Source organism: Chiloscyllium plagiosum, unplaced genomic scaffold (assembly GCF_037043375.1).
Source record: "Chiloscyllium plagiosum isolate Xiang-an unplaced genomic scaffold, Cpla_swu_hap1 HiC_scaffold_14, whole genome shotgun sequence".
Taxonomy (NCBI): Eukaryota; Metazoa; Chordata; class Chondrichthyes; order Orectolobiformes; family Hemiscylliidae; genus Chiloscyllium; species Chiloscyllium plagiosum.
Window position 1 is genome coordinate 2,852,956 of NW_028270152.1, and position 25,862 is coordinate 2,878,817.

Here is a 25,862-nt window from a genome sequence, read left to right on the forward strand (position 1 = left end):
TTAAAACAAAATCTGAATCAAATCCAGCAACGTCACAAGAGAAGATGCTTCACAAATTCACACTGCGCTTCAAAATGGACGATTTGGAGCAAATTGTAAAAACTAAATCTGGAGTTCAACAGATAAATTAGCCAGTTACATTGAAATGGAGATTATTTGTGTGCAAGACGGAAACTACAAACGGGTAAACATTTCTAAACTAATAACTTCAAATAGAGCAAAGCAGAAAGTGCAAATTGTTTGTTGGCAAACTCCAAAATGATAACTGGAGTCAGTTTGTCTGCGAACACAAGCCAATTATTTGATCTGGATGAAGGAGCTTGTTGCTCGAAGATCAAATTGTTAGTGCTCTGAACAAAAGCGGTATTTTATAAAGAGGAATGCAATCCTAGACTAGCCTGAACTGCTAGCATAGGAGAATAGTGTGACGCTGTTGAAGGATTCATTGACCGATCAGCAGCCTGGCACTGTTGGTACTCTCATGTCTTCATGCTCTTCTCTGGTGAAGATGAGTGAAGTGTGAAACACATGATCCTGCTGTATATTAAATCTAGAATTGTGAACTAAGGTTCAATTTTTTACATGCTAGGACTAACTGGAGTGAAACTCATTCCAGGACCTCCTGAATCAAATGAAACAAAAAGTGCTCGAAATACTAGTGTAGTATTTTATGCTCTTATTTCAGATTTCCAGCATCGACAGTACTGTCCTTTAGATTCACAATGTGGAAACATTGCCGTTAAGGCAAACATTTATGCTGTTAAAGAGTTGAAAGTAAGCAAGTTTACAGAGGAGCTTCCTGTAATTTAAATAGATGAATCAAAGAAGTTTTCAATAATATCAAGGGGCAAGGTTTGGCTTCAACAGCCAAAAAAAAAACGAGAGAGACCAGAGTGATCAACCAATATGAGAGACAGTTCCTCCAGTCTCTCATTTTTGCAATTAGTATTGTCTACCATGTGAGCTGCCAAGCAGTATCAATGCAAGTTCATTGAAGGTGGAGTTAAAAACATTAAAGACCACAATGATGTTGAACAGGCAGGAGATTTCACCAAAGAACAAAACCTGTGCAGGTACGATGGGTCAAATGGACACCTTCTGCACCACAATAATTCTGTGCTTCTGTGATTATGTTTTAATCCTTATGAACTTTGTTATGGACCAGGCCAGACTCCCCCCCCCCCCCCCCCCCCCACCCCCAAAAACATTCCAAGAAAGCAGCCCGAACCCTAACTTTGCTGGTTGTTTTAAGCAGGAGGGATACAGTGGGCCCAACCATTTAGTTTTAATCAAAACAAAATTTATTTGCAAGATTGCCAAATGAAATACAAACAAAAGAGAACAGAATATAGAATAACGTAACTATCCAAAAACCCAACAGATGATCCCAACTTAATGATACTGTTCCAAAACTTGCAACAATCCACATAAACATCCCTTGGCAAAAAGGTAAAATCAAATGCAGAGCCTTACAAGAGAGATGTCAGAGAGAGGGAGGGTCAGAAAGGAACTGCATCTTTGGGTCCAGCAGCTTCACAACTGATGGCTTACTAAAACCAAACCAAACCAGAGTCGGTTGAGCTGGGAGACCTGGCCACTCCCCTTTCATTGTACAAGTGTTTATTTTGAAACATGAAAACCTTTTGCCTGAGGCACTATCTTAACTATAATCAAATTGGCCTTAAAACACTTTAAACCTCGACTCCCCGGAGTCTCTGGATTTATTACCCCTCTGAAAAATACCTAAGGATAATATAACCTTTTTAAAGAAGGAGCATCATCACAATTCTGAAACTCACAGATAGAAACATTAAGTCTGATTTTTTGGATGCTGCCTGATGTGCTGGAAATTTCCAGCATTTTCATCATTTGTATGGATTAATTACAATATATTTCTTTCTGCTTCAGTCTTTTACTTACAAGATGCATTCAAGCATTACCTTTAGGCATAGAACCTTATTTGAATAATGGCACATAGTGCCTAGTAGGATAGATAGAGAGTGAGAGCGCGAGAGTGCAGGGAAAAGAGAGAGAGAGAGAGAGAGAGAGAGAGAGAGAGAGAGAGACACGGGAGGGAAGAGAGACTTGCACAGTTACTGCCTTTTCTATTTGAATTCATGTATTTCTGGACATTGGAGTGCGTCTGGGAAAATTAACAAAGTGAAATTTACAACTGATCTTGGAGGAATCTGTTTGGGAAAGGTCACAGCACAGAAACAGATGAATCGATAGTTTTAAGTGTGACCTTACAGCAAGTCTGCAGTAGTGAGTAGAGTGGGTTCTTTCTTGATTATGTTTTATTGAGATATGTCTCTTGATTAAACTTAAAAATATAAACCATAAGTATTAAGTTAGCATGGACAGTGTTTTGTGGAGGAATAAGACTGTCCTATGTTCTGCAGATTGGAAGAAACAAAGTGGTCCTTAGTAGAGTGATATGCTCCTCTTATCAGATGTGGAGTTTAGGGAGAGTTTGTGTTACTGAGGATTATATCTGCAATAACTACCAATGGTTGCGAATCCTGTCATATCGAATGGATCGGTTGGAGAGACAGTTAGAGGCAATGAAGAATTTACTAGAGCAAGGGGATGTGATGGAGGTGTCAATGGGGAAGCACTTTGGGGCCAGCGACCACAATTCTATTAGATTCAAAATAATGATGGAAAAGGATAGACCAGATCTAAAAGATTAGATTACTTAGTGTGGAAACAGGCCCTTCGGCCCAACAAGTCCACACCGACCCTCCAAAGAGCAACCTACCCAGAACCATTCCCCTACATTTACCCCTTCACCTAACACTACGGGCAACTAAGCACAGCCAATTCACCTAACCTGCACATCTTTTCGGACTGTGGGAGGAAACCGGTGCGCCCGTAGGAAACCCACGCAGACATGGGGATAACGTGCAAACTCCACACAGACAGATGCCCGAGGGGGGAATTGAACCTGGGTCTCTGGCGCTGAGAGACAGCAGTGCTAGCCACTGTGCCGCCCCTAAAAGTTGAAGTTCTAAATTGGAGGAAGGCCAATTTTGACAGTATTAGGCAAAAAACTTTCAAAAGCTGATTGGGGGCAGATGTTCTCAGGTAAAGGAACACCTGGAAAATGGGAAGCCTTCAGAACGGAGATGATGAGAGTCCAGAGACAGTATATTCCTGTTAGGGTGAAAGGAAAGGCTGGTAGGTAGAAGGAATGGCGGATGACTAGGGAAATTGAGGGTTTGGTTAAGAAAAAGGAAACTATGTAAGGCATAGACAGGATAGATCGAGTGAATCCTTAGAAGAGTGTAAAGGCAGTAGGCGTATACTTAAGAGGGAAATCAGGAGGGCAAAAAGGGGACATGAGATAGCTTTGGCAAATAGAGTTAAGGAGAATCCAAAGAATTTTTACAAATATATTAAGGGTAACTAGGGAGAGAATAGGGCCCCTCAAAGATCAGCAAGGTGACCTTTGTGTGGAGCCGCAGGAGATGGGGGAGATACTAAATGTGTATTTTACATCAGTGTTTACTGTGGAAAAGGACATGGAATATACAGAATGTAGGGAAATAGATGCTGACATCTTGAAAGATGTCCACATTACAGAAGAGGAAGTGCTGAATGTCTTGAAACACATAAAATTGGATAAATCCCCAGGACCTGATCAGGTGTACCTTAGAACTCTATGGGAAGCTAGGGAAGTGATTGCCAGGCCTTGTTCAGAGATAATTGTATCATCGATAGTCACAGGTGAGGTGTCGGAAGACTGGAGGTTGACTAATGTGGTGCCACTGTTTAAGAAGGGTGGTAAGGACAACCCAGGCAACTATAGACCGGTGAGCCTGATGTCAGCTGTGGGCAAGGTGTTGGAGGGAATGCTGAGGGACAGGATGTACATGTATTTGGAAAGGCAAGGACTGATTAGAGATAGTCAACATGGCTTTGTGCGTGGGAAATCATGTCTCACAAACTTGATTGAGTTTTTTGAAGAAGTAACAAAGAGGATTGATGAGGGCAGAGCGGTGATCTATATGGACTTCAGTATGGCATTCGACAAGGTACCCCATTGGGAGACTGGTTAACAAGGTTAGGTCTCACGGAATATAGGGAGAACTAGCCATTTGGATACAGAACTGGCTCAAAGGTAGAAGACAGAGGGTGGTGGTGGAGGGTTGTTTTTCAGACTGGAGGCATGTGACCAATGGAGTGCCACAAGGATTGGTGCTGGGTCCACTACCTTTCGTCATTTATATGATTTCAACGTGAACATAGAAGGTATAATTAGTAAGTTTGCAGATGACACCAAATTGGAGGTGTAGTGGACAGCGAAGAAGGTGACCTCAGAGTACAACAGGATCTTGACCAGATGGCCAATGGGCTGAGAAGTGGCAGATGGAGTTTAATTCAGATAAATGCAAGGTGCTGCATTTTGGGAAAGCAAATCTTAGAAGGATCTATATACTTAATGGTAAGGTCCTGGGGAGTGTTGCTGAACAAAGAGACCTTGGAGTGCATGTTCATAGCTCCTTGAAAGTGGAGCCGCAGGTAGATAGGATAGTGAAGGAGGCGTTTGGTATGCTTTCTTTTATTGGTCAGAGTAATGAGTACAGGAGTTGGGAGGTCATATTGTGGCTGTACAGGACATTGGTTAGGCCACTGTTGGAATTGCAATTCTGGTCTCCTTCCTATCGGAAAGGGTTCAGAAAAGATTTACAAGGATGTTGCCAGGGTTGGAGGATCTGAGCTACAGGGAGAGGCTGAACAGGCTGGGGCTGTTTTCCCTGGAGCGTCAGAGGCTGAGGGGTGACCTTATAGAGGTTTACAAAATCATGGGGGACATGGATAGGATAAATAGACAAAGTCTCTTCCCTGGGGTGGGGTAGTCCAGAACTAGAGGGCATAGGTTTCAGGTGAGAGGGGCAACATATAAAAAAGACCTAAGGGGCAACTTTTTCCACACAGAGGGTGGTATGTGTATGGAATGAGCTGTCAGAGAAAGTGGTGGAGGCTGGTACAATTGCAACATTGAAAAGACATCTGGATGGGTATATGAATAAGAAGGGTTTGGAGGGATATGGGCCGGGTGCTGGCAGGTGGGACTGAAGGGTCTGTTTCCGTGCTGTACATCTCTACTACTCTAATTGCATTCATGCAGCAGCTGGATAGTTTTCCAATGCAATAAAAGGATTGAGGGATAGGATCAGGAGGTCAAGTCAAACTATTTAAAAAAAGGGCTAGCTCACTTTGCCCAAGAGAATTTTAGTGGCCTCCAAAATCTAAGAAATTTGTTTGTAAAAGGATACAGTAAATGACTGGCTTCCAGAAACAGCAACAAAGCTGACTCCAGGTTCTTTCATAGGTTAGCAGTGTCTACCTTATATTTAAGAAGGTAACCTGCCCACTTAAGTACTTTAATTTGATGAGTTACATGAACAGCAACACAAAATGAGATGGAAGGATAATTACACTCAAAAACTGCAGATGCTGTAAATCAGAAACAAAAATAGAAATTGCTCGAAAACCTCAGCAGGTCTAGCAGCATCTGGAGAGAAATTGGAGTTAATGTTTCCCTTCTTCAGAGCTCAACACCTTTTGATTGTTGAAATTTTATCAGGCCGCCTCCATGTCTATTAAAAAGTACATAATATGAACCTCCTGGATCAATTTCAAATATTTTGTGTAGCTATTCTTCTTTCACTCCCAACTCCCCCCATCCCCACTGTACCTTCCCTTGCAACTGCTGAAGGTTTAACACCTGCCCATTTATCTCCTCCCTCTTCAGTATCCAAGGGACCAAACACACCTTCCAGCTGAAGCTAAACTTTACCTGCACTGCCCACAATCTATTCTACTGCATTTGCTGCTCATACTGTGGTCCTCTCTACACTGGGGAAAGTGTAGTCTGGGTGAATGCTTCGCAAAACATCTAAGCTCTGCCCACAAAAACTACCTGAGCATTCTAGTTGCCTGCCACTTTAACACTCCACCCCATTCCTGGGTCAACATCTCCTGTAGTCTCAGGCTTGCTGCAATGACGAGTTGGACTGAAGGGTCTGTTTCCCTCCAGAACAGCACCTCATTTTCCACTTGGGGACCCTATAACCCTCTGGACTCAATATCGATTTTAATAATTTTAGGGCCTGAACTACCCATGTCCTAGCCCCCTACCCCACACATCAGGCCCTAATTCACAAAGCCTGCCAACACCACCTAGAGATGGAGGTGTCAACATGTCCAATATTAATGCTTCTTCAGGGTCCTGATGAAGGGTTAATGCCCAAAACACTGGCTTCTCCATCTCCTGATGCTGCCTGGCTTGCTGTGTTCTTCCAGCTTCCTGTTTGTCTACTGTGGATTCTAGCATCTGCAGTTTTTTTGTCTCATTACATACTACCTATTGATGGTCACTAACAGTCTCCATTCACCCTTGTAGCCAGATCATTATCACCTACTTTGTCTGTCCAACTGTCCTTTCCTCTCTTTGGTCTCTATCCCCACCTATTGCTTACTCCTTAACCCTCTCACCCCCTCACCCTATCATGTGCATATAACTTGATATTTTCCTAGCTACCATCAGTTGTGGAAGGGGGTAACTGCACACAAAAAGCTAACTAATTTTTTTCCTCAGATGCTGCAAAACTTGCTGAACTTCTCCAGCAACTTCTGTCTTTGCTTCTGATTTACACTATCTGTAGATCTTTTGGTTTTTATTTACTATACAAATGGAGCCAGTTTATGCATGGCTTGCAAATTCCCAGTTCCAGAAACCAACAACAGTTTTGGAATCAAACAGAACCAATTGCCAGTTCCTGCATAAAGAGAGGCTGAGTTCCTTTATAAGAAAACTGGAGTCAAACATTGTCCGAACTAGACAAAGGAAGACCTGAAGGTTTACAATGAAGCTGTTCAATCTTACTAACAACACTGGAGGGATCGGAAGGAATCAAGAACAAAGAAAATAGCATTTATATCACAAATTTGGAGTACTGTTCACAGTTGCACCTTGAATACATATTGACATTGGCAATACCAGAATATTAACAGGGCGCAGAGTCAGATTTAAGATTAAACTGGGCTTTATGATTACAGCTTAAGGTAAAACTGGATAAGTCAGATTCCAGAGGAAAACACGGTATAAGGAAAAAGGTAAATGAGCTTGTGGCGCAGGTTGAAATTAGCAGGTATGACGTGGTGGGCCAAGATTACAGTGGTGCTGGAAAAGCACAGCAGGTCAGACAGCATCCGAGGAGCAGGAAAATAGATGTTTTGAGCAGGGTTCCTTCATCAGGAGACATGGCATCATGGAGACATGGCTGCAAGGGGATTAGGATTGGGAGCTGAACATTCAAGGATATACATCCTACCAAAAAGATAGGCAGGTGGGCAGAGGGGGTAGGGTTGCCTTATTAGTAAGAAATGAAACTAAATCAATAGTAAGAAACAAAGTAGGGTCAGATGGTATAGAATCGGAGAACTACACAAGATTTATAAAAAAAACATAGTTGGAGTTATGTACAGGCCTCCAAATAGAATTCAGGAGCTGGGGCACAAGATATGTAGGAAAGGCAAAGTTACAGTGATCACAGCGCATTTCAATATGCACGTGGACAGGGATTATCAGGTTGGTAGTGGATTGCAATGAAAGGAATTTGTGGAATGTCTACTAGATGGCGTTTTGGAGCAGCTTGTGGTGGAGCTCACTAGGGAACAGGCAATACTGGTTTTAGTGTTGTGCAATGAGGCAGACTTGATAAGAATGTTTAAGGTGATGGGACCCTTAGGAGGTAGTGATCATAATATGATTGAATTTACTCTGCAATTTGAGAGGGTGAAGATAGAATCAGAGGCAACTGTTTTTGGTTGATAAATGCAACTACAAAAGCATTTACATAAATGATTTGGATGCGAGCATAAGAGGTACAGTTAGTAAGTTTGCAGATGACACCAAAATTGGAGGTGTAGTGGACAGCGAAGAGGGTTACTTCAGATTACAAAAAGATCTTGACCAGCTGGGCCAATGGGCTGAGAAGTGGCAGATGGAGTTTAATTCAGATAAATGCGAGGTACTGCATTTTGGGAAAGCAAATCTTACCATTAAGTGTATAAGTCCTGATAAGATCCTAGGGAGTGTTGCTGAACAAAGAGACCTTGGAGTGCAGGTTCATAGCTCCTGGAAAGTGGAGTCACAGGCAGATAGGATAGTGAAAGCGGCTTTTGGTATGCTTTCCTTTATTGGTCAGAGTATTGAGTACAAGGGTTGGGAGGTCATGTTGCGGCTGTACAGGACATTGGTTAGGCCACTGTTGGAATATTGCATGCAATTCTGGTCTCCTTCCTATCAGAAAGATGTTGTGAAACTTGAAAGGGTTCAGAAAAGATTTACAAGGATGTTGCCAGGGTTGGAGGATTTGAGCTACAGGGAGAGGCTGGGGCTGTTTTCCCTAGGGGGTTCGGAGGCTGAGTGGTGACCTTATAGAGGCTTACAAAATTATAAGGGGCATGGATAGGATAAATAAACAAAGTCTTTTCCCCGGGGTGGGGGAGTCCAGAACTAGAGGGCATAGGTTTAGTGTGAGAGGGGAAAGATATAAAAGAGACCTAAGGGGCAACATTTTCACACAGAGGGTGGTACGTGTATGGAATGAGCTGCCAGAGGATGTAGTGAAGGCTGGTACATTGCAACATTTAAGAGGCATTTGGATGGGTATATGAGTAGGAAGGGTTGGGAGGGATATGGGCCGGGTGCTGGCAGGTGGGACTAGATTGGGTTGGGACATCTGGTCGGCATGGACGGGTTGGACCGATGGGTCTGTTTCCATGCTGTACATCTCTATGACTCTATGAGGGAGGAGCTGGATAGAATTGACTGGGAGAGGAGCATAGCAGGAAAGGCAGTGGAACAGCAATAGCAGGAGTTTCTGGGAGTAATTCAAGAGACACAGCAGAGATTCATCCTGAGGAAATAGAAGCATGGTACAGGAAGGATGAGGCCACCATGGCTGACTAGGGAAGTCAGGGATAATAAAAGCAAAAGAGAAAGCATATAAACATGGCAAAGGGCAGGGCTAAACCAATGGATTAGGGAGCTTACAAAGAACAAATAAATAAATAAATAAATAATGAGGGAGAAGATTATATTTGAAGGTTAGCAAGCCATGATTTATCAAGGAAGACCAAACATTTCTTTAGATATATAAAGAGCAAGAGGCAAAAATGGACATTGGGCCACTGGAAAATGACACTGGAGAGATAGAAGTGGGGAACAAGGAAATGGCTGAACAACAGAATAATTGCTTGGTGTGGAAAACACAAGTAATATTGCAAAAATTCAAGAGAGAGAGAAAGTGGAGGGCAGAGCTGAGTATGGTGGCCATCACCAAGAAGTTGCAAGAAAACCCGAATGGCCTGAACATGGATGAATCACCTGGACCAAATGGACGACAGTTCGAAGGGAGACAGCTGAGGAGATAGTGCAGGCTTCAGTGGTGATCTTTCAGGAATCAGTAGAATCAGGGATGGTTCCTGAGGACTGGAAAATAGTTAACATCACACCCCTGTTTAAAAAGGGAGTAAGGCAAAAGAACAGAAGGATGAGGGGTTTCTGATTGAAACTTACAGAATACTGAATGGCCTGGACAGGGCAGATGTTGGGAAGATGTTTCTATTGGTAGGAGAGACAAGGACCTGAGGCCATAGCCTTAGAGTAAAGGGAAGGCCTTTTGGAACAGAGATAAGGAGAAAATTCTTCAGCCAGAGAGTGGGGAATTTGTGGAATTCATTGCCACAGAAGGCTGTGGAGGCCAGGTCATTTGAGCATATGCAAGACTGAGATAGACAGATAGATCTCCTGATTAGCCCTTTCCTGATGAAGGGCTTTTGCCCAAAACGTCGATTCTCCTGCTCCTCAGATACTGCCTTACCTGCTGTGCTTTTCCAGCACTACACACTCAACGGAGATAGATAGATTCTTAAGTATCAAGGGGACTATGTGTTACAGGGAGAATGAGGATGAGAAACTTATCAGCCATGATTGAATGGGGGAACAGACTCGATAGGAGCAGAAAATAGGCCATTCAGCCCGCATCTTATGGTCTTAAAACCTGGTTTTATAGATCAAAAAGTAAGTGTTATTCTTGCAATGTTGCTTCTGTATCGGTCAGTCAACATATTCATGACATTGCCAGTATACTTTTAACAAAGGAAGATCACACAAAAAGGGAAAAAATAAAGCTCAAGGTATTTTCAAAAGATCTCACCATAAACAGCAAAACGATAGCTTCAACGCTTTCTCACCTGCGTTTCCTTTTAATCCTCTTTCTGCATGTTCACCAGATGTGATTCTCTATTTTTCCCCAAAGTAGAGGCAGGCCAACTCAGTGGCTTTTCTCATTTTTGACTACTTTGAGGCTTTGAAAAGGTCAAGACTCCTTTCCAGCCTTATTGGCCTGGAGGTTGTCAATAACTTAACTGGTATGGACCTTTTCTCCTGAACTGAACCTGCTTCACGCTACCAGCCACCTGTCTCTTTTTGTAGATCATAAAATATTGACTTTGTAAATACTTCAGCAATTATTCACCAGACAGCTTGCTAGTTAATTAGTTTAAGCTACATGCTTTCTTAGAAAGGATTTAAAAGCAGTGTGTATTCCTGAAAGCCTGCTGAATGATTTGGAGGTTTTTAGTGTTTTGGAAGAGACTGATAGGATGGATAGAGACACAACCTTAAAATCAAAGACAGGCCATTCAGTAAAGAAATCAAGAAACACATTTCATATTCCTGAATTTGAACTCTGAATTCCTCCAAATGGAAATATTTGCTGTGTACCTTGTCAAACACTTATTCTAATGAAAATACGTTACATTACAACAACCTGTAAAAAGTTTGTGCATTGTACTTGAAAGACAGAGGTCAACATGGCCTGTTTTCAGTTTCGGCTTTCAGGAGTGGAGCAGACAGCAACCCAACAGTAACTTCTCATTGGCAGCACAGCAACCACAACACTAAAATAACATTTGTATGCAAAAACCAAAGCAGATATAAGACAGCATAAAAATAATTTGTAAATAAGCAACTGCACCAATAAGGCACAATAAAAGGTAACATTTTAGTTTTACCTTCACCAGAATCTGCAATCGTGCTAAAAGATTTTCTATGTACTTCTAAAATTTACTGCTTTTTGTTTGCTCAGTCAACACTTCTGACTGCTATCTTTTCAAAGACTTTAGTTTGAAATGTGAAATGCTCAGGGTTGCTTGCAGAACATACTTTGTCAAATTGCTGTCCTTGAAATATAAAACCGTACCCATCTCCCAAGACTACAGATATCTATAAAAGGAACTTAGTTTATAAACTTGGATCAGGGACCAGATTACCGCTCAGATATTACATGTTTTGCCCAATATGGTGAAGAAAATTACCGTAGTGCAAGTAATATAATAGCAAACTTTTTATTAACCAGCCCCTATGAGATCACAAGTGTATGAGTTGATCAAATATTCCAGTTGATTGAGGTCCATATAAATCAATATTAAAGCACACATGACAGATATATATTTACAGAGTAATTTACTTTAAAAATGCAAATTTATCATAAATAAAACTTACCAGCAGAGAACCTTCTCTCTCACACTATCAACTGACCACTCATATCTCAAATACTGTGATGGTACAGTAAACCTTCTGTATTTGAGGTACATACATTTTGCTGGTTTGTTAAGACAGCCAATTCATAAGGTGCTGGTTAAAACAAGGTTTGCTGCAGCTGCAGCAAAAATGAGAGAGCTTTGAATTGTTGTGATCCCAACTAATATTAGTACCAGTTCAATCAGATCCTAGACAGGAACCTGTATTCATACACTACATTTTAACTGTTTTGGTTTTAAGAAAGTGGCCTCTCACTAAGAAGTACGTAAACAATGCTGCAGATTTCACTTTAAAAAGCAGTTTTATTATAAAATAATGCTTTGTTTGTAAAAACACAAATTTACTTATAGTACAAATTGAAAGAGGTGTAAAACACAAAAATATAATACCAGTAACCTCAAAACGCTACAGCAAAAAGAGCAACTAGGGAGTGAATTGAGCCCCTTGACAATCAATGATGTCATCTACGTGTCAAAACACATTAAACCAATATTTTGCATCAGTTTTTGCTGTGGAAAAGGATATGGTGGCCAGGGAACTTTGGGAAATAAATAGAGGTCTTGAAAACAGTCCACATTACAGAAATGGAGGTGCTGGACATCTTAAACAACATAAGGATAGATAAATCGCCAGGACTTGATCAAGTGTATCCCAAGATGTTGAGAAGAATAGAGAAGAAATTGCAGGGCCCTAAATACATATTTGTATCATCTACAATCACAGATGAGGTGCTGGAGGGTTGCTAATGTTGTATCTTTATTTAAGAAATGCTATAAGGAGAAACCAGAGAAACAAAGACTGGTGAGACTGACATCAATGGGCAAGTTGTTGAAAGGGATTTTGAGAGAGAGGTAGGATTTACATGCAGTTGAAGAGGCAAGGACTGGTTAGGGATAGTCAACATAGTTTTGTGCATGAGGATTCAAGCTTGAGTTTTGTTTTGAATAGAAAAGATCACAGCCAAGCAGTAGATGTTGTCAACACGGACTTTACTGAAGCGTTTGACAAGGTTCTGCAGAGTAGATGGATTAGTAAGGTTAGATCACATGGGATTCAGAGACAACTTGCCAATTGGATACAAAATTGGTTGGACAGTAGGAGACACAGGGTGGTTGTTTTTCAGACTGAAGGCCTGTGACCTGCGGTGTTCCAGAGGCACCACACACTGCAGCACAGATGAACTGCGGAAAACAGAGGAGAACCACCTATACAACGTATTCAAGAAGAACGGATACTCAAATAATAGTGCGCAGATTCCTCAAGAACAAACCACGACAAGCAGACCAAACACAGCCAGAAACCCTAACCACCTTACCATACATCAAAGAAGTTTCAGAAATGACAGCCAGACTACTAAGACCCCTCGGAATCCTAGTAGCACACAAACCCACCAACACTCTCAAACAAAAACTAACAAACTTAAAAGACCCAGTACAGCCCATGGACAAAACCAATGTCATCTACAAAATTCCATGCAAGGACTGCCACAGACACTATGTAGGACAAACAAGAAGAAAGTTAGCCACCAGGATACACGAACACCAGCTAGCCACAAAAAGACACGACTCTCTCTCCCTCGTAGCCCTACACACGGATAAAAAAAAACCCACCATTTCGTCTGGGACAACACATCTATCCTGGGACAGGGTAAGCAAAGACATGTCAGAGAATTCCTAGAGGCCTGGCACTCCAACCACAACGCCATAAACAAACACATAGATCTAGATACCATCTATCAACCCCTCAGAAAACGAACAGGAAATGACATCACCACAAACCCCAGGAACCCCATCCAGGAGAAAGATATAAATAGAAAACAGGAGACAACAGCTTTGCTTCACTTGGAGGTCGCCACTGATGATGTTACCTAGCCAGGTAATGAAACATCTGAATATTAAACCTACAGCTCAGCGAGCAAACCTACCGTCTAAAGCAGGCAAATGGGACTAATTTAGTTTGGGAAACTTGGTTGGCGTGGATGAGTTGGACCAACTAGTCTGTTTCTGTACTGTATAACTCTATAAACCGAAAAGAAACAAAACAACTTTTGTATAATATCCAAAACACACCCTTGGTGGAGTCTCCATAACATGACTATTGCTGACACTAGAGTCACTGTATGTATCACTTTGGCAGGATTAAATGACTGGAGATTTCAACAACCAGGAATTGCTATAGCTTCTTCCTGGAGCTGCCACACACCCAAGCATCACTGTTCACAGTTTGAAATAACCTCTTCAACATTTTTAACCCAACACTTCTGGTCCGGACTAACAATAACTCTTGACTCCAAGATAATCTAATGCATTATATCTGTCATTCCCTTCTCAGGAGCACTGCGCTATACAGACATCCTGTTCCAAGGGCTTGATAGGACTACCAGAGTTAAGTGAAATCTGAAGTCTCTCTCAGCTATGGACATTTTTAAAAAAAATTCAAATTCCAGAACACTACCAAACTCTTGAAGCCCCATTATTTACTACGCTGGGATGCAAAACAATTTAAAATAACCAAAAGTCTGTTAGTGCACAAAACTGTTCACTTCAGAGTCAAACTTCAACAATTGCTTTTAAAAAGAAATCACCATAGTTGCAGAAATATACAAGCTAATTATTAACTTCAGACACTTCAAAACCAGAACCCTAAACTCATACCAAATAACATTAAAAATAACATACAAGTCCTATAGTTTACATCACAGGATACAGAATTGTGTTTGTTTGTTGGGGCAACACATTGCAAAATAAACATAAAATGGAGCAAGGTACCAGTGAACCAATGGTCATTATCTCATCCCAACCAGCTTAAAGCACTTAACTACCCAGAGACCAGCTTATCACAACCAGATCCGCAGTAATACCTACCAATATAAGCAGAGGGGAAAGTAGGCTCACAGTTCAATCTGTGTCTTCTACTTATAGTTACAGAATACTTTGTAAGAAAGGCAAACTTGCTTTTTTCATTTGCCATCAATGCAATCAGGAAGCAGGAAGGAGATTGTGATCACATGAAATATTTAAAAATAAGTACTTCATCTGTCAATTCTTCGCAAAAAGCTTTAATGGTTACAGGTCACTCCATAGCACTGTATTTGTAGCAGAGTGATTGTGTTACTCCACATCATAATCTACAGGCTTGGATTAATTATTCAGAGATGAAACTTTATTGCTGGAACAGCACAGCAGGTCAGGCAGCATCCAGGGAACAGGAGATTCGACGTTTCGGGCACAGGCCCTTCTTCAGGAGCCAGACAGCCTGCTGATGTGCTGATGGTTTAATATGCATGGTATCAATTCAGTTGAGGCTCAACTCTGCGGTGATGAGATGTGGAGCAATGCTTTAAGTTTGAAAGCACTAAGTGGTTAATGTTTTTGTAAAGTTGACTATTCTTGGTCTCTGGCTGTAGTCCAGGTGAACTGCTTGGACACGAGACTAATTTCAGATCAGATTGTTCAAAGCACTTTCTCTTGCACGTGCCAGAATAAAATGTACTTCTGTATAAGAGCACTGGTCTTTAGCTAATCCTTTTGTACTGTTGGAAAGAAGCTGGTCACCAAACAGATTTTGTTGTGTTTGCTTCCCTGAAGCTAAGTGCCTCAGGCTTTCAAATATGAAGTGGGATGCTGTCCTGTGTGTACACATGAAGGACATCCCAAACACATCACAGTTACATCCTATCTACTTCAAAACTAGGAGCAGGCTGTCTGGCTCCTGAAGAAGGGCCTGTGCCCGAAACGTCGAATCTCCTGTTCCCTGGATGCTGCCTGACCTGCTGTGCTGTTCCAGCAATAAAGTTTCAACTTTGATCTCCAGCATCTGCAGACCTCACTTTCTCCTCCTTAATTATTCAGAGACACAAGCTCAAATCCCACAGTAACAACTGAGGAAGTGATATTTAATTAATTGAATAAATAAAATGAAGTAACAAGTTAGTATCACGGACATAATTAAACTATTGGATTTGTTAATTAATTCCCTTTAGGAAAAAGGATTGGCCATCATGACCTTCCTGACCTGAGAGATTTCGAATCCACAACAATGTGGTAGACTACATGCCCTCTGAAAATGTTCCACAAAGCCATTTGTTGTATTCAAGGTGACTCACCAGCACCTTCACAAAAGCAATAAACATTGGGTTTACCAACCATGCTTATATTCTGTGAACACATTAAAAGAATCTCAAAAATTTCAAAGGAACTTTTTCCTAGTTTTGAAGTAGATAGGATGTAACTGTGATGTGTTTGGGATGTCCTTCATGTGTACACACAGGACAGCATCCCACTTCATATTTGAAAGCCTGAGGCACTTAGCTTCAGGGAAGCAAACACAACAAAATCTGTTTGGTGACCAGCTTCTTTCCAACAGTACAAAAGGATTAGCTAAAGACCAGTGCTCTTATACAGAAGTACATTTTATTCCGGCACGTGCAAGAGAAAGTGCTTTGAACAATCTGATCTGAAATTAGTCTCGTGTCCAAGCAGTTCACCTGGACTACAGCCAGAGACCAAGAATAGTCAACTTTACAAAAACATTAACCACTTAGTGCTTTCAAACTTAAAGCATTGCTCCACATCTCATCACCGCAGAGTTGAGCCTCAACTGAATTGATACCATGCATATTAAACCATCAGCACATCAGCAGGCTGTCTGGCTCCTCCATGTTCAGATGGTAAAGAAAAACCAAAGAATTATTACAAACGGAAACAAGTATTTTGCAGGAAAATAACTCCATTACCACCACTTTTGTACTTTGATATTAGCAGAGTTTTCCTCCAACTCTGCTGTAAAAATTTGCAGGCTTTAACTATTGTACTCATTACCAAATTCATCAGCCCACCCATGTACCATTACAAATGTGCAATATTTTAACTTCAAGGTCAAGCATTGTATAAATTCTAATGCACATATTCAACATTAGTAATCTACTTTTATGCGACAATAGATTGATTGTTCGAGCATTAGTGCATAAAGTCTGAAGTGAGAAGCGATATTTTGAGTTGTAAATGGTTTTCCAGTTTGTTCCCAACATGTTGATGCTTTGCATCTTGTGCATGGGTGGAGAGAGTTAGCATGCTTCCCAATTGTGTGCACTAACTGCAGCTTACACTGACAGCTAGCAGAAATCCAAAGAAAAGCAGCGTGCAAGTCAGTATGCAGCTTCTCCACTGGCATGTCCTCAGTTGGACTTGCCTGTAGCAACAACCAAAAACTGGGTCATTTACTGTTCCATCCAGGCTGAAACCTCACAGGAACTGGGTGCTCCGGATTCCTCCCACAGTCCAAAGATGTGCAGGTCAGGTGAATTGGCCATATTAGATTGCCCGTAGTGTTAGGTAAGGGGTAAATGTAGGGGTATGGGTGGGTTGCGCTTCGGCGGGTCGGTGTGGACTTGTTGGGCCGAAGGGCCTGTTTCCACACTGTAATGTAATTAATTAAAATCTCAACCCAACTGTTCAGCCAAGTGAGCCAAACGATGGCAAACTGCCATCTAAATAGGTCAGCTTTGTGGCAACCTGCAACTAAGCTGGCAACAATTGTAACATCAGCACCCCTTTGTAGTCAATCCAGGAGGCTCAGATGGTGGCTCTGACATTTAGGTAGCCCAGGATCTCCAAAAATCTTGCTCTTCCCCTGGCCAGCACATTCTAGTTTCACTGCAGAGTGTCATCATGATAGGAGAGGCAGCAGTTGGATAAGTCCAACTAGACTGATGTATAGAATGGGTACAATGGGTTTGTCAGACTGTAGGAGAGGACATCATCTCCACCTAATCAGCCAGTGCTCCTCTTAACGTCCGACTCGTAAGGTACTGACCTGCCACAGTCCTTCTATTTCAATGTGTGGTAAGAGCCGAGACATTTCCGCTCAACAAGTGGATGGAATCCATTGCATGAGGTAAACAAACCAATAGTAAGATGCCAACTCTTCAACCCTCATGTTGAAATATCAGGATGACGTGTACAGGACCAATGGACGACTTGCAGCTGCTCGATAACATATGAACATACAGATTAGGAGAAGACAACAAGAGTCCACTCCACCATTCAAAAAAGACCATCGGCTGATCGTTTGTTTCAAATTTCATATTCCCATATTCTTCAATGATCTTTTATTGTCATGCCCAATAAGAAAATACCTTTGCCTTAAAAATATTCAATAATCTTACTGTCACCATCTCGAGGTAGCATTCAAAACATGCATAATGTGAAGAATAAGCTATTTTCTCCGTTCTAAAAGAATCACCCTAATATTTAAAGCGTCTCATAGTCCTCCTGATGTCCTCTTCACAAGACACCTTCCTATCTGCCTTTGTAGCATCTACAAATTTAGCTAAAATGACTTTGCCCCCCTTTATCTAAGTCAGTGACAGAAAATGTAAAAAGCTGAGGCCCCTGCAGAGACCCAGAAGTACTCCACTCATCATATCCTGCCAATAAGAAAATGATTGTGGGCGGCACGGTGGTAAGCACTCCTACCTCACAGCATCAGAGACCTGGGTTCAATTCCCACCTTGGGCAACTGTCTGTGTGAGTTTGCACATTCTCCCCGTGTCTGCGTGGGTTTCCTCCCACAGTCCAAAAATGTGCAGGTTAGGTGAATTGGCCATGCTAAATTGCCTGTAGTGTTAGGTGAAGGGGTAAATGTAGGGGAATGGTTCTGGGTGGGCTACTCTTCGGAGGGTCGGTGTGGACTTGTTGGGCCGAAGGGCCTGTTTCCACACTAAGTAATCTAATATAATCTGTTGGTGTTTACTCTGTTTTATGGCTAATTTTCTATCCATGTTAACATATTATCCACTACACCTGAACTCCTACTTCACACAATAAACTTGTGGCATCTCGTAGGGACTTGTTAGAGCAATGATAGTGAACCCTATCTCTGGGCTGGTTGGCCTGGGTGCAGTTTCCACCTAGTCCAGAGGTTTGTCTTAACATTTCTGAACAGGTTGGTTAAAATTATGCATGTGGCATCTTGTTAAACATCTCTGGAAACCCAAGTACAGTCTCCCTTTTATCCACAGTACACGTTACTCCTTTCAAGAACTCCAATAACTTGGTTAAATATGATTTAATTGATCCAAGAGTGAGAATAAGTAGTTAACAGATAATAAAGAAAGTGCAGATGAAAAGAACAAATATTTTATTTTGACTTCACAACAGAAGGCTTAACAAAAAAGATTCTTGTAATAGCTGCAAATGGACTTCAATGGAAAGTGCAGGAGGAGAATGCTAGGGACAGCGCCAGGCATACCTAAAGATGGGGGGGGTCAACCTGGTGAAATCACCAAACAGGACTACTTGCACACCAAACAGCATACATAAGTGGTAGAGCTAAGCGATCCCAGAACCAACAAATCAGATCAAAGCTCTGCAGTTCTGCCACATCCGGTCATGAGTGGTAGTGGATGATTAAACAACTCACTGGAGGAGAGGCTTCAATGATGGAAGCACTTAGCACATAAGGGCAAAAGATAAGGCTGAAGCTTCTGCAGCAATCTGCATCCAAAAATGCCGAGTGAATGATCCATCTGTCTCCTACAGCAGTCCTCAGCATTACAGATACCAGTCTTCAGTTAATTCAATTCACTCTATGTGATATCAAAATACGGCTGGAGACACTGAATACTGCAAAGGCTGCAGGCCCTGACAACATTCTGGCTGAAGACTTGTGCTCCAGAACCTGCCACTCCCCCGAGCCAAGCTGTTCCAATATAGTTACAACACTGGCAGCTACCAAACAAACAATGTGGAAAATTGCCCAAGTATGTCCTGGATACAAAAAGCAGGATAAGTCCAATCTGGCCAATTACTGCCGTCAGTCCACGCTCCATCATCAGTAAAGTGATGGAAGGGCTCATCAACAGTATTGGAAATGTGTTGCTGGAAAAGCGCAGCAGGTCAGGCAGCATCTAGGGAACAACTACCTTGTTCAGGCATTAACAGATTAGCCCTGAAGAAGGGCTAATGCCCGAAACGTCGATTCTCCTGTTCCCTAGATGCTGCCTGACCTGCTGCGCTTTTCCAGCAACACATTTCCATCTCTGATCTCCAGCATCTGCAGACCTCACTTTCTCCTCATCAACACTATTATCAAGCAGCACCAACTCAATTTGGGTTCTGCCAGGATCACTCAGCTCCTGACCTCATCACAGCCTTGGTTCAAACATGGACTAGAGAGCTGAATTTCTGAGGTGAGTGTGACAGCCCTTGACATCAAGGCTGCATTCGACAGTGTGTGGCCTCAAGGAGCCCTGGCAAAAATGGAATCAATGGGCATCAGTGGGCAAACTCCATTGGTTACTCATACCTGACACATAGGAAGATGGTCGAGGTTGTTTCAGGCCAGGCACCTCAGCTCCATAACACCTCTGCAGGAGTTCAAGGTAGTGTCCGAGGCCCAACCACCTTCAGCTGCTTCACCAATGACCTTTCCTCCATTATAACGTCAGACATTGGGATGTTCACCGATGATTGCACAATGTTCAGCACCATTCATGACTCCTCAGATACTGAAGTAGTCCATGTTCCAATACAACAAGATCTTGACAGTATCCAGTAACATTCACACAACACAAATACCACACTACAATCATCATCAATAGGAGACAATCTAACCACTGCGCCATGACATTCAATGGTGTTACCATCACTGAATCCCCACTATCAACATCCTGGGGGGTTATTACTGACCAGAAACTCAACTGGACTCACCACACAAACACCTGCTGCAAGAGCAGGTCAATGGCTAGGAATACTGCGGCAAGTAACACACCTCCAGACTCCCCAAAACCTGTCCACTATCTACAAAGCACAAGAGGAAAGAGGAAAGAGGAAGAGGAACACCTGTACAAGGTATTCGCCAAAAACGGATACCCGCGCAATTTCATCAACAGATGCCTAAGAGAAAGACAATGGAACGAGGACATGCCACAACCCAAAAGGACTAGCCACAACACCATACATCAGGAGCATTTCAGAATTGACAGCCAGACTACTGCGACCACTAGGACTTATAACAGCACACAAACCAACAGCCACTCTCAGACAACAACTCACCAGAACAAAGGACCCGATACCCAGCATGAGCAAAACTAATGTAGTGTACAAAATCCCATGCAAGGACTGCACAAAACACTACATAGGACAAACAGGAAGACAACTAACGATCCGCATCCATGAACATCAACTAGCCACGAAACGCCACGACCAGCTATCCTTAGTAGCCACACACGCAGATGACAAGCAACATGAATTCGACTGGGACAACACTACCATTATAGGGCAAGCCAAACAAAGAACAGCCAGGGAATTCCTAGAAGCATGGCACTCATCCACAAACTCCATCAACAAACACATCGACCTGGACCCAATATACCAACCACTACAGCGGACAGCTGAAACTGACAACCGGAAGCGGCAGGGACAGACCTCTATAAATGCCGGAGGAAACATCACAGAAGCGCTTCACAGGAGGCTCCCAAGCACTGAGGATGTCACCTAGCCAGGGGACGAAACGTTTGCAACAAAAATTTCCAGCTCGGCGAACAGAACCACAACAACGAGCACCCGAGCTACAAATCTTCTCACAAACTTTAAAGCACAAGACATACGTGTGATGGTGTACTCCCATTTGCCTGGGTGGGTGCAGCTCCAACAACACTAAAGAAGTTTGACACCATCCAGGACAAAGCAGTCCACTTGATTGGTATCGCATCCACAAACATCTACGCCCTCCACCACTAATGCTCAGTATAGCGTCAGTGTGAATTATCTACAAGATGCATCACAAAAATTCACCAAAGATCCTCATGCAGCACCTTCCAAACCCACAACCACTTCCCACCTAGAAGGACAAGGGCAGCAGATACATAGGAACACTACCCCCTACAAGTTCCCCTCCAAGCCACTCACTATCCTGACTTGGAGTCAAAATTATGGAATTCCCTCCCAAAGGGCATTGTGGGTCAATCCACTGCAGATGCACTGCAGTTCACTTCTCACCTTCTCAAGGCTAATAGGGATGGGCAATAAATGCTGGGTCCAGCCAGCAATGCCCACGTTCCACAGAGAATAAAACAATAATTTTTTTAAAAAATCAGGAGATGAAAGAAGAAAGGAACCAGGTGAAATAGCAAATCATTAGGGAAATGGTGATAAGCAAACTTATGGAGCTGCAGGCTGGCAAACCTCTGTCAGACTTCATTCTATGGTCTCAAAAGGCGATTAATCGAGATAGATGTGGTGTTCATTTTCCTAAAAATTCCTACATTCTGTAAAGGTTCCATCAGATTAGAAAAAGTAGCAAACATAATCTCTTCTCTCAGAGATAAACAGAAAACAGGAAACAATAGGCCAGTTAGTGTGACATCTATTATGGGGAAGCTATGCAAAATGATCATAGGTGGCTATAACCTGGACACAAAAATGCGAGGCTGTTGTGAAGTCTGTGAACACGCCCAAGACAGCATGATAAACATGCAATTCGATTGACTGATCATTGACACAGTTTGACTATTAGAGACCAGGCTTGCTGAGAGCTCACTGAATGAAAAACATTTCATCTGGCAGGACAGAATTCTAAGGAGTGAATGAGCAATGTTTAGACTTTGCTACTCTTAACAATAGAAGCCCCCCTCAAATAAAAGTAGAATCAGACTTTATTGTCACGGTTACTCAAGTATAGAAATGGTTTAGCATGTGTTCTTTGTCTGATTTGCAAAAAGCCTGGGCCAGTTAACTCCATGATTATCTATGCTCCAACAGTGTGCTCCACTACAAAGGCCAAAGACTTAAGAGATCGGTTTTGCTATCAGCAGAATCCTCAGGTTAGAATATCTTTACCTAAAGGGGGATATCAACACCAGATCAGATGTGGAATATGAGGTATTCGCCTTCTGCCTCACATCATGATAAAGATAGAGACTACTCTAGTTTTTTGGAACGTCAAGTTTTGTGTAACTAATGCAAACAGAGAAACAGCATACAGTGGCAGTGTGATTGGACAAGTAATGCAGAACCTCAGGCTAATTTTTTTTTGGGCCAAATCCCACTATGGCAGGTGAGGAAAGGGGAATTCATTAAAAATTCTAAATGAAAACCTGGCCCAATGGCAATCATGTAACTAATGCGCATTGTCTTAAAAACTGACCGAATTCAGTCACATCCTTCAGCAAAGGAAATCCATCCTTGTCTGGCCTGGCCTACGAGACCCCAGGCTTATAGCAATGTGAGTGACCCTTAATTACTCCCTGGGCAATTACGGATGTATAACAAATATTGTTTTGCAAGTGATACTGATATCCCACAATTGAATTTAAAAAATGCTTCTTTTAGAACAAACCATGCCAAAGGTGTGCTGGGACTATCCAAGATCAGGGCACTAGACACCAGCTAAATCTGACCACCATCATGTATCTGACTGTAGTAGAGAGCACTCACTGATGTGCACCAGGTTTAGAAAGCAATCCTTTGATGTTTTGCACTCAAAACAGAAACAGCAGTAGTCGAGAGTGTGGTGCTGGAAAAGCACAACTGATCAGGCAGCATTCGAGAAACAGAAGTAACGACATTTCAGGCATAAGCCTTATTCCTGATGAAGGGATTATGCCCAAAACAGGATTCGCCTGTTCCTTGGATGCTGCCTGACTGGCTGTGCTTTCCCAGCACCACACTCTCAACTCAGATCTCCACCATATGTAGTCCTCACATTTTCCTAAAAAAACAGCAGCAGCCACACTGCTGACTTTGTCAACACAATTGAACTGGTGCTGTCTAGCATTCTCAGAGAGCACAGCTGAAAGAGTCATGCGCCAAGACATCATCGACCACAACTGAGGAACTGAAGTACATCCACAATGTGATGAGTTTAAATGAAGTACATTAGCTTTGCCATCATGAGGAGGATTTTCTTCAGCTAAGGGTGAAGAACTCATTGCCACAGAAGGCAGTGGAAGAAAGTAATTAAGCATATTTATGACAGAGTTAGACAAGTTCTAGATATGTGGATTAATTACCTTGCAGTAAGGGGATCAAATGTTACAGGGAGAAGGCAGGGGAATGGGATTGAGAAACATATGAGCAATGATCGAAAGGCAGAGTCGCTGAGCCAAGTCGTTTAATTCTGCTCCTAAATTTTATGGTTTTATGAAGCACATTAATTTGACTAAAAACAAAGATCTCTTATTTGCATCTAGCAGCACAACTGACTAAAGCAATGAGGAAATGTTTATCGATTTGTGCTTTGAAGTGCACAGACCTATTAATGCTAATACCTATTTTCTTAAAAGAAAGAAATTTAAATAATCCGGCTGGTCCTGCTGTAGAATAGATTAGTTTGTCACTGCAAACTGCTCTTAACATCAGTAAGTGGTCTAAAATATTACTACTTCACTACTTATGCACAGAGCTCAATAACAGTCCCTCCAGATATAACAACTTAGAAAGATAGAATCTATGAATTCGCTGTCTAGCAATGGTCAAAAGCTCCTGCAAATGAATTTTGCACCCTGTCCACCCATACTTCACCAAACCTCAGTGCCAATTTGCCCAAACCTCAAACTAGTCCACTGTTCAATTGTCTTTCGATGTTTCTTGCTATTCCAATAATTCCAATCAAATACAAACACAATATGCCTTAAAAGCAATTTAATGTATTTGGGTTACAGATAGCAACATTCAGGCTAAAAATGGGGAGCACTCCCTTAAGTTTCACACTCACCATTAAATGCATTCAGCTGCAGGACAATTAAAGCACAGGCAAGCTTTGAGACTTACCGTTACTGTATATCCCTTGCAATGCATCCTCATTGCTTGGCAAATCTAACAATCACAATATACAGAAACAGATTCAATAGATAGATAGGTTCAGAAGGCAAAATTTTTCTATATCCCCACATTAATTAAAGTTTACATTTTCCAAAATGGTCACAGCTTTTTATTAGTGGCCAAACTCAGCATTTCATGTCCAGTGAATTGATTAGCATGCAATAGCCTCCATCCCATCACAACAGCCCCTCTTCCCATCCTCGACAGGTCAATCAGTAACTGTTCACTGGTCATGGGTCTGGGCATCTTAGAGAAACAAAATTAAAAGGATTTCATTTCTTGAGAATCATCAACAATCATGTTCAAGAAAATGACAACCAATCTATACAAGCTCCTCAAACCATTACTTCAAATATATCAGTTGCGTTGTACTTCAAAATGTTTTGCTTTCTGCTCCTCAGCCTTTACCAACACAACTGTGAAAGAGGCTGCAGCAAGGCAGTAGAAAATACTGACAGCTGCTCTCTCAGTCTCCCCCATCTCTCCAACATTGTGAGAAGGTACAGAAGGAGTGGTGGGTGGGTGGCATAAGCTGTGATCAAAATGGCTCCAGAATACTTAAGACAACACCACAATACGTAAGGTCACTTATTACAAAAAATGAGAGTCTGGGTGGAGAAGAGGAACAAAAGGTACCTCTGTGTACAAACACAATCACTAAACGTCATGCTACTGGTGAGTATGGTCATAAAAGACTAAATCAAGACTCTATTTTAAGTGGGGTAAGAATAGCAAATTGGGGAAGGTATATTACACCTTTGGTTCAACCACAACTGGAGGATTTTATACAATTTTGACAGCCATTTTATAAAAAGGACAGAGCAGAAAAGATTTATAAGGCTGACACCAGGAATACAGGGTCTACACATCAGGAAAGGATTGACAGTCTGGGACGTTTCGCTTGGAAGACGACAGAGGTGTGACTAAAGAGGTCTTTAAATCAATGAAAGGCTTTAATTGAATGGATAGCGAGAGATAATTTTATCTTGTGGGTAAAAACTTAACAAAAGTCCACTGGTGTGACAGTGTCATTAAGGAATCCAAAATGGAATTCAGAAAAAGTATAAAACCTCTCTCTACAGTTTGAGATAAGGATACTGTTGGAATTCAATCTTAATTTTAGTTCTCTCTCTACAGATACTGCCAGATCTGCCGAGTTCCTCCAGCATTTTGATTTTATTTCAGCAGTATAGAGACATTTAAGGGAAACTAAATACTCATTTGAGGGAGTAGGGAATAAATGACATGATCACAGATTTAGATAAGAAAAGACAGGAGGAATTTGAAGAAGAGAGTCAGCCTCTGTAATGATTAGTTGGGTCAAATGGTTTGTAGCTACATTAAACACGACTTAGTTTGGTCAACCTCATGCTGTTATTCCCTTCATAATTCTGAAAAGTGAGACAGAACATGTA

The 25,862-nt window shown here is 41.9% G+C and overlaps 1 protein-coding gene across 1 annotated transcript in view; it reads right to left on the reverse strand.

The window, feature by feature from the left end:
* Positions 1-25,862, reverse strand: part of usp19 (ubiquitin specific peptidase 19) — a 149,784-nt gene that overhangs the window by 91,578 nt on the left and 32,344 nt on the right. The window contains exon 4 of the mRNA XM_087994568.1: positions 24,397-24,441. Within this exon, the coding sequence (XP_087850694.1) occupies positions 24,397-24,441 (45 nt within the window). The remainder of the gene's footprint in view (positions 1-24,396; positions 24,442-25,862) is intronic.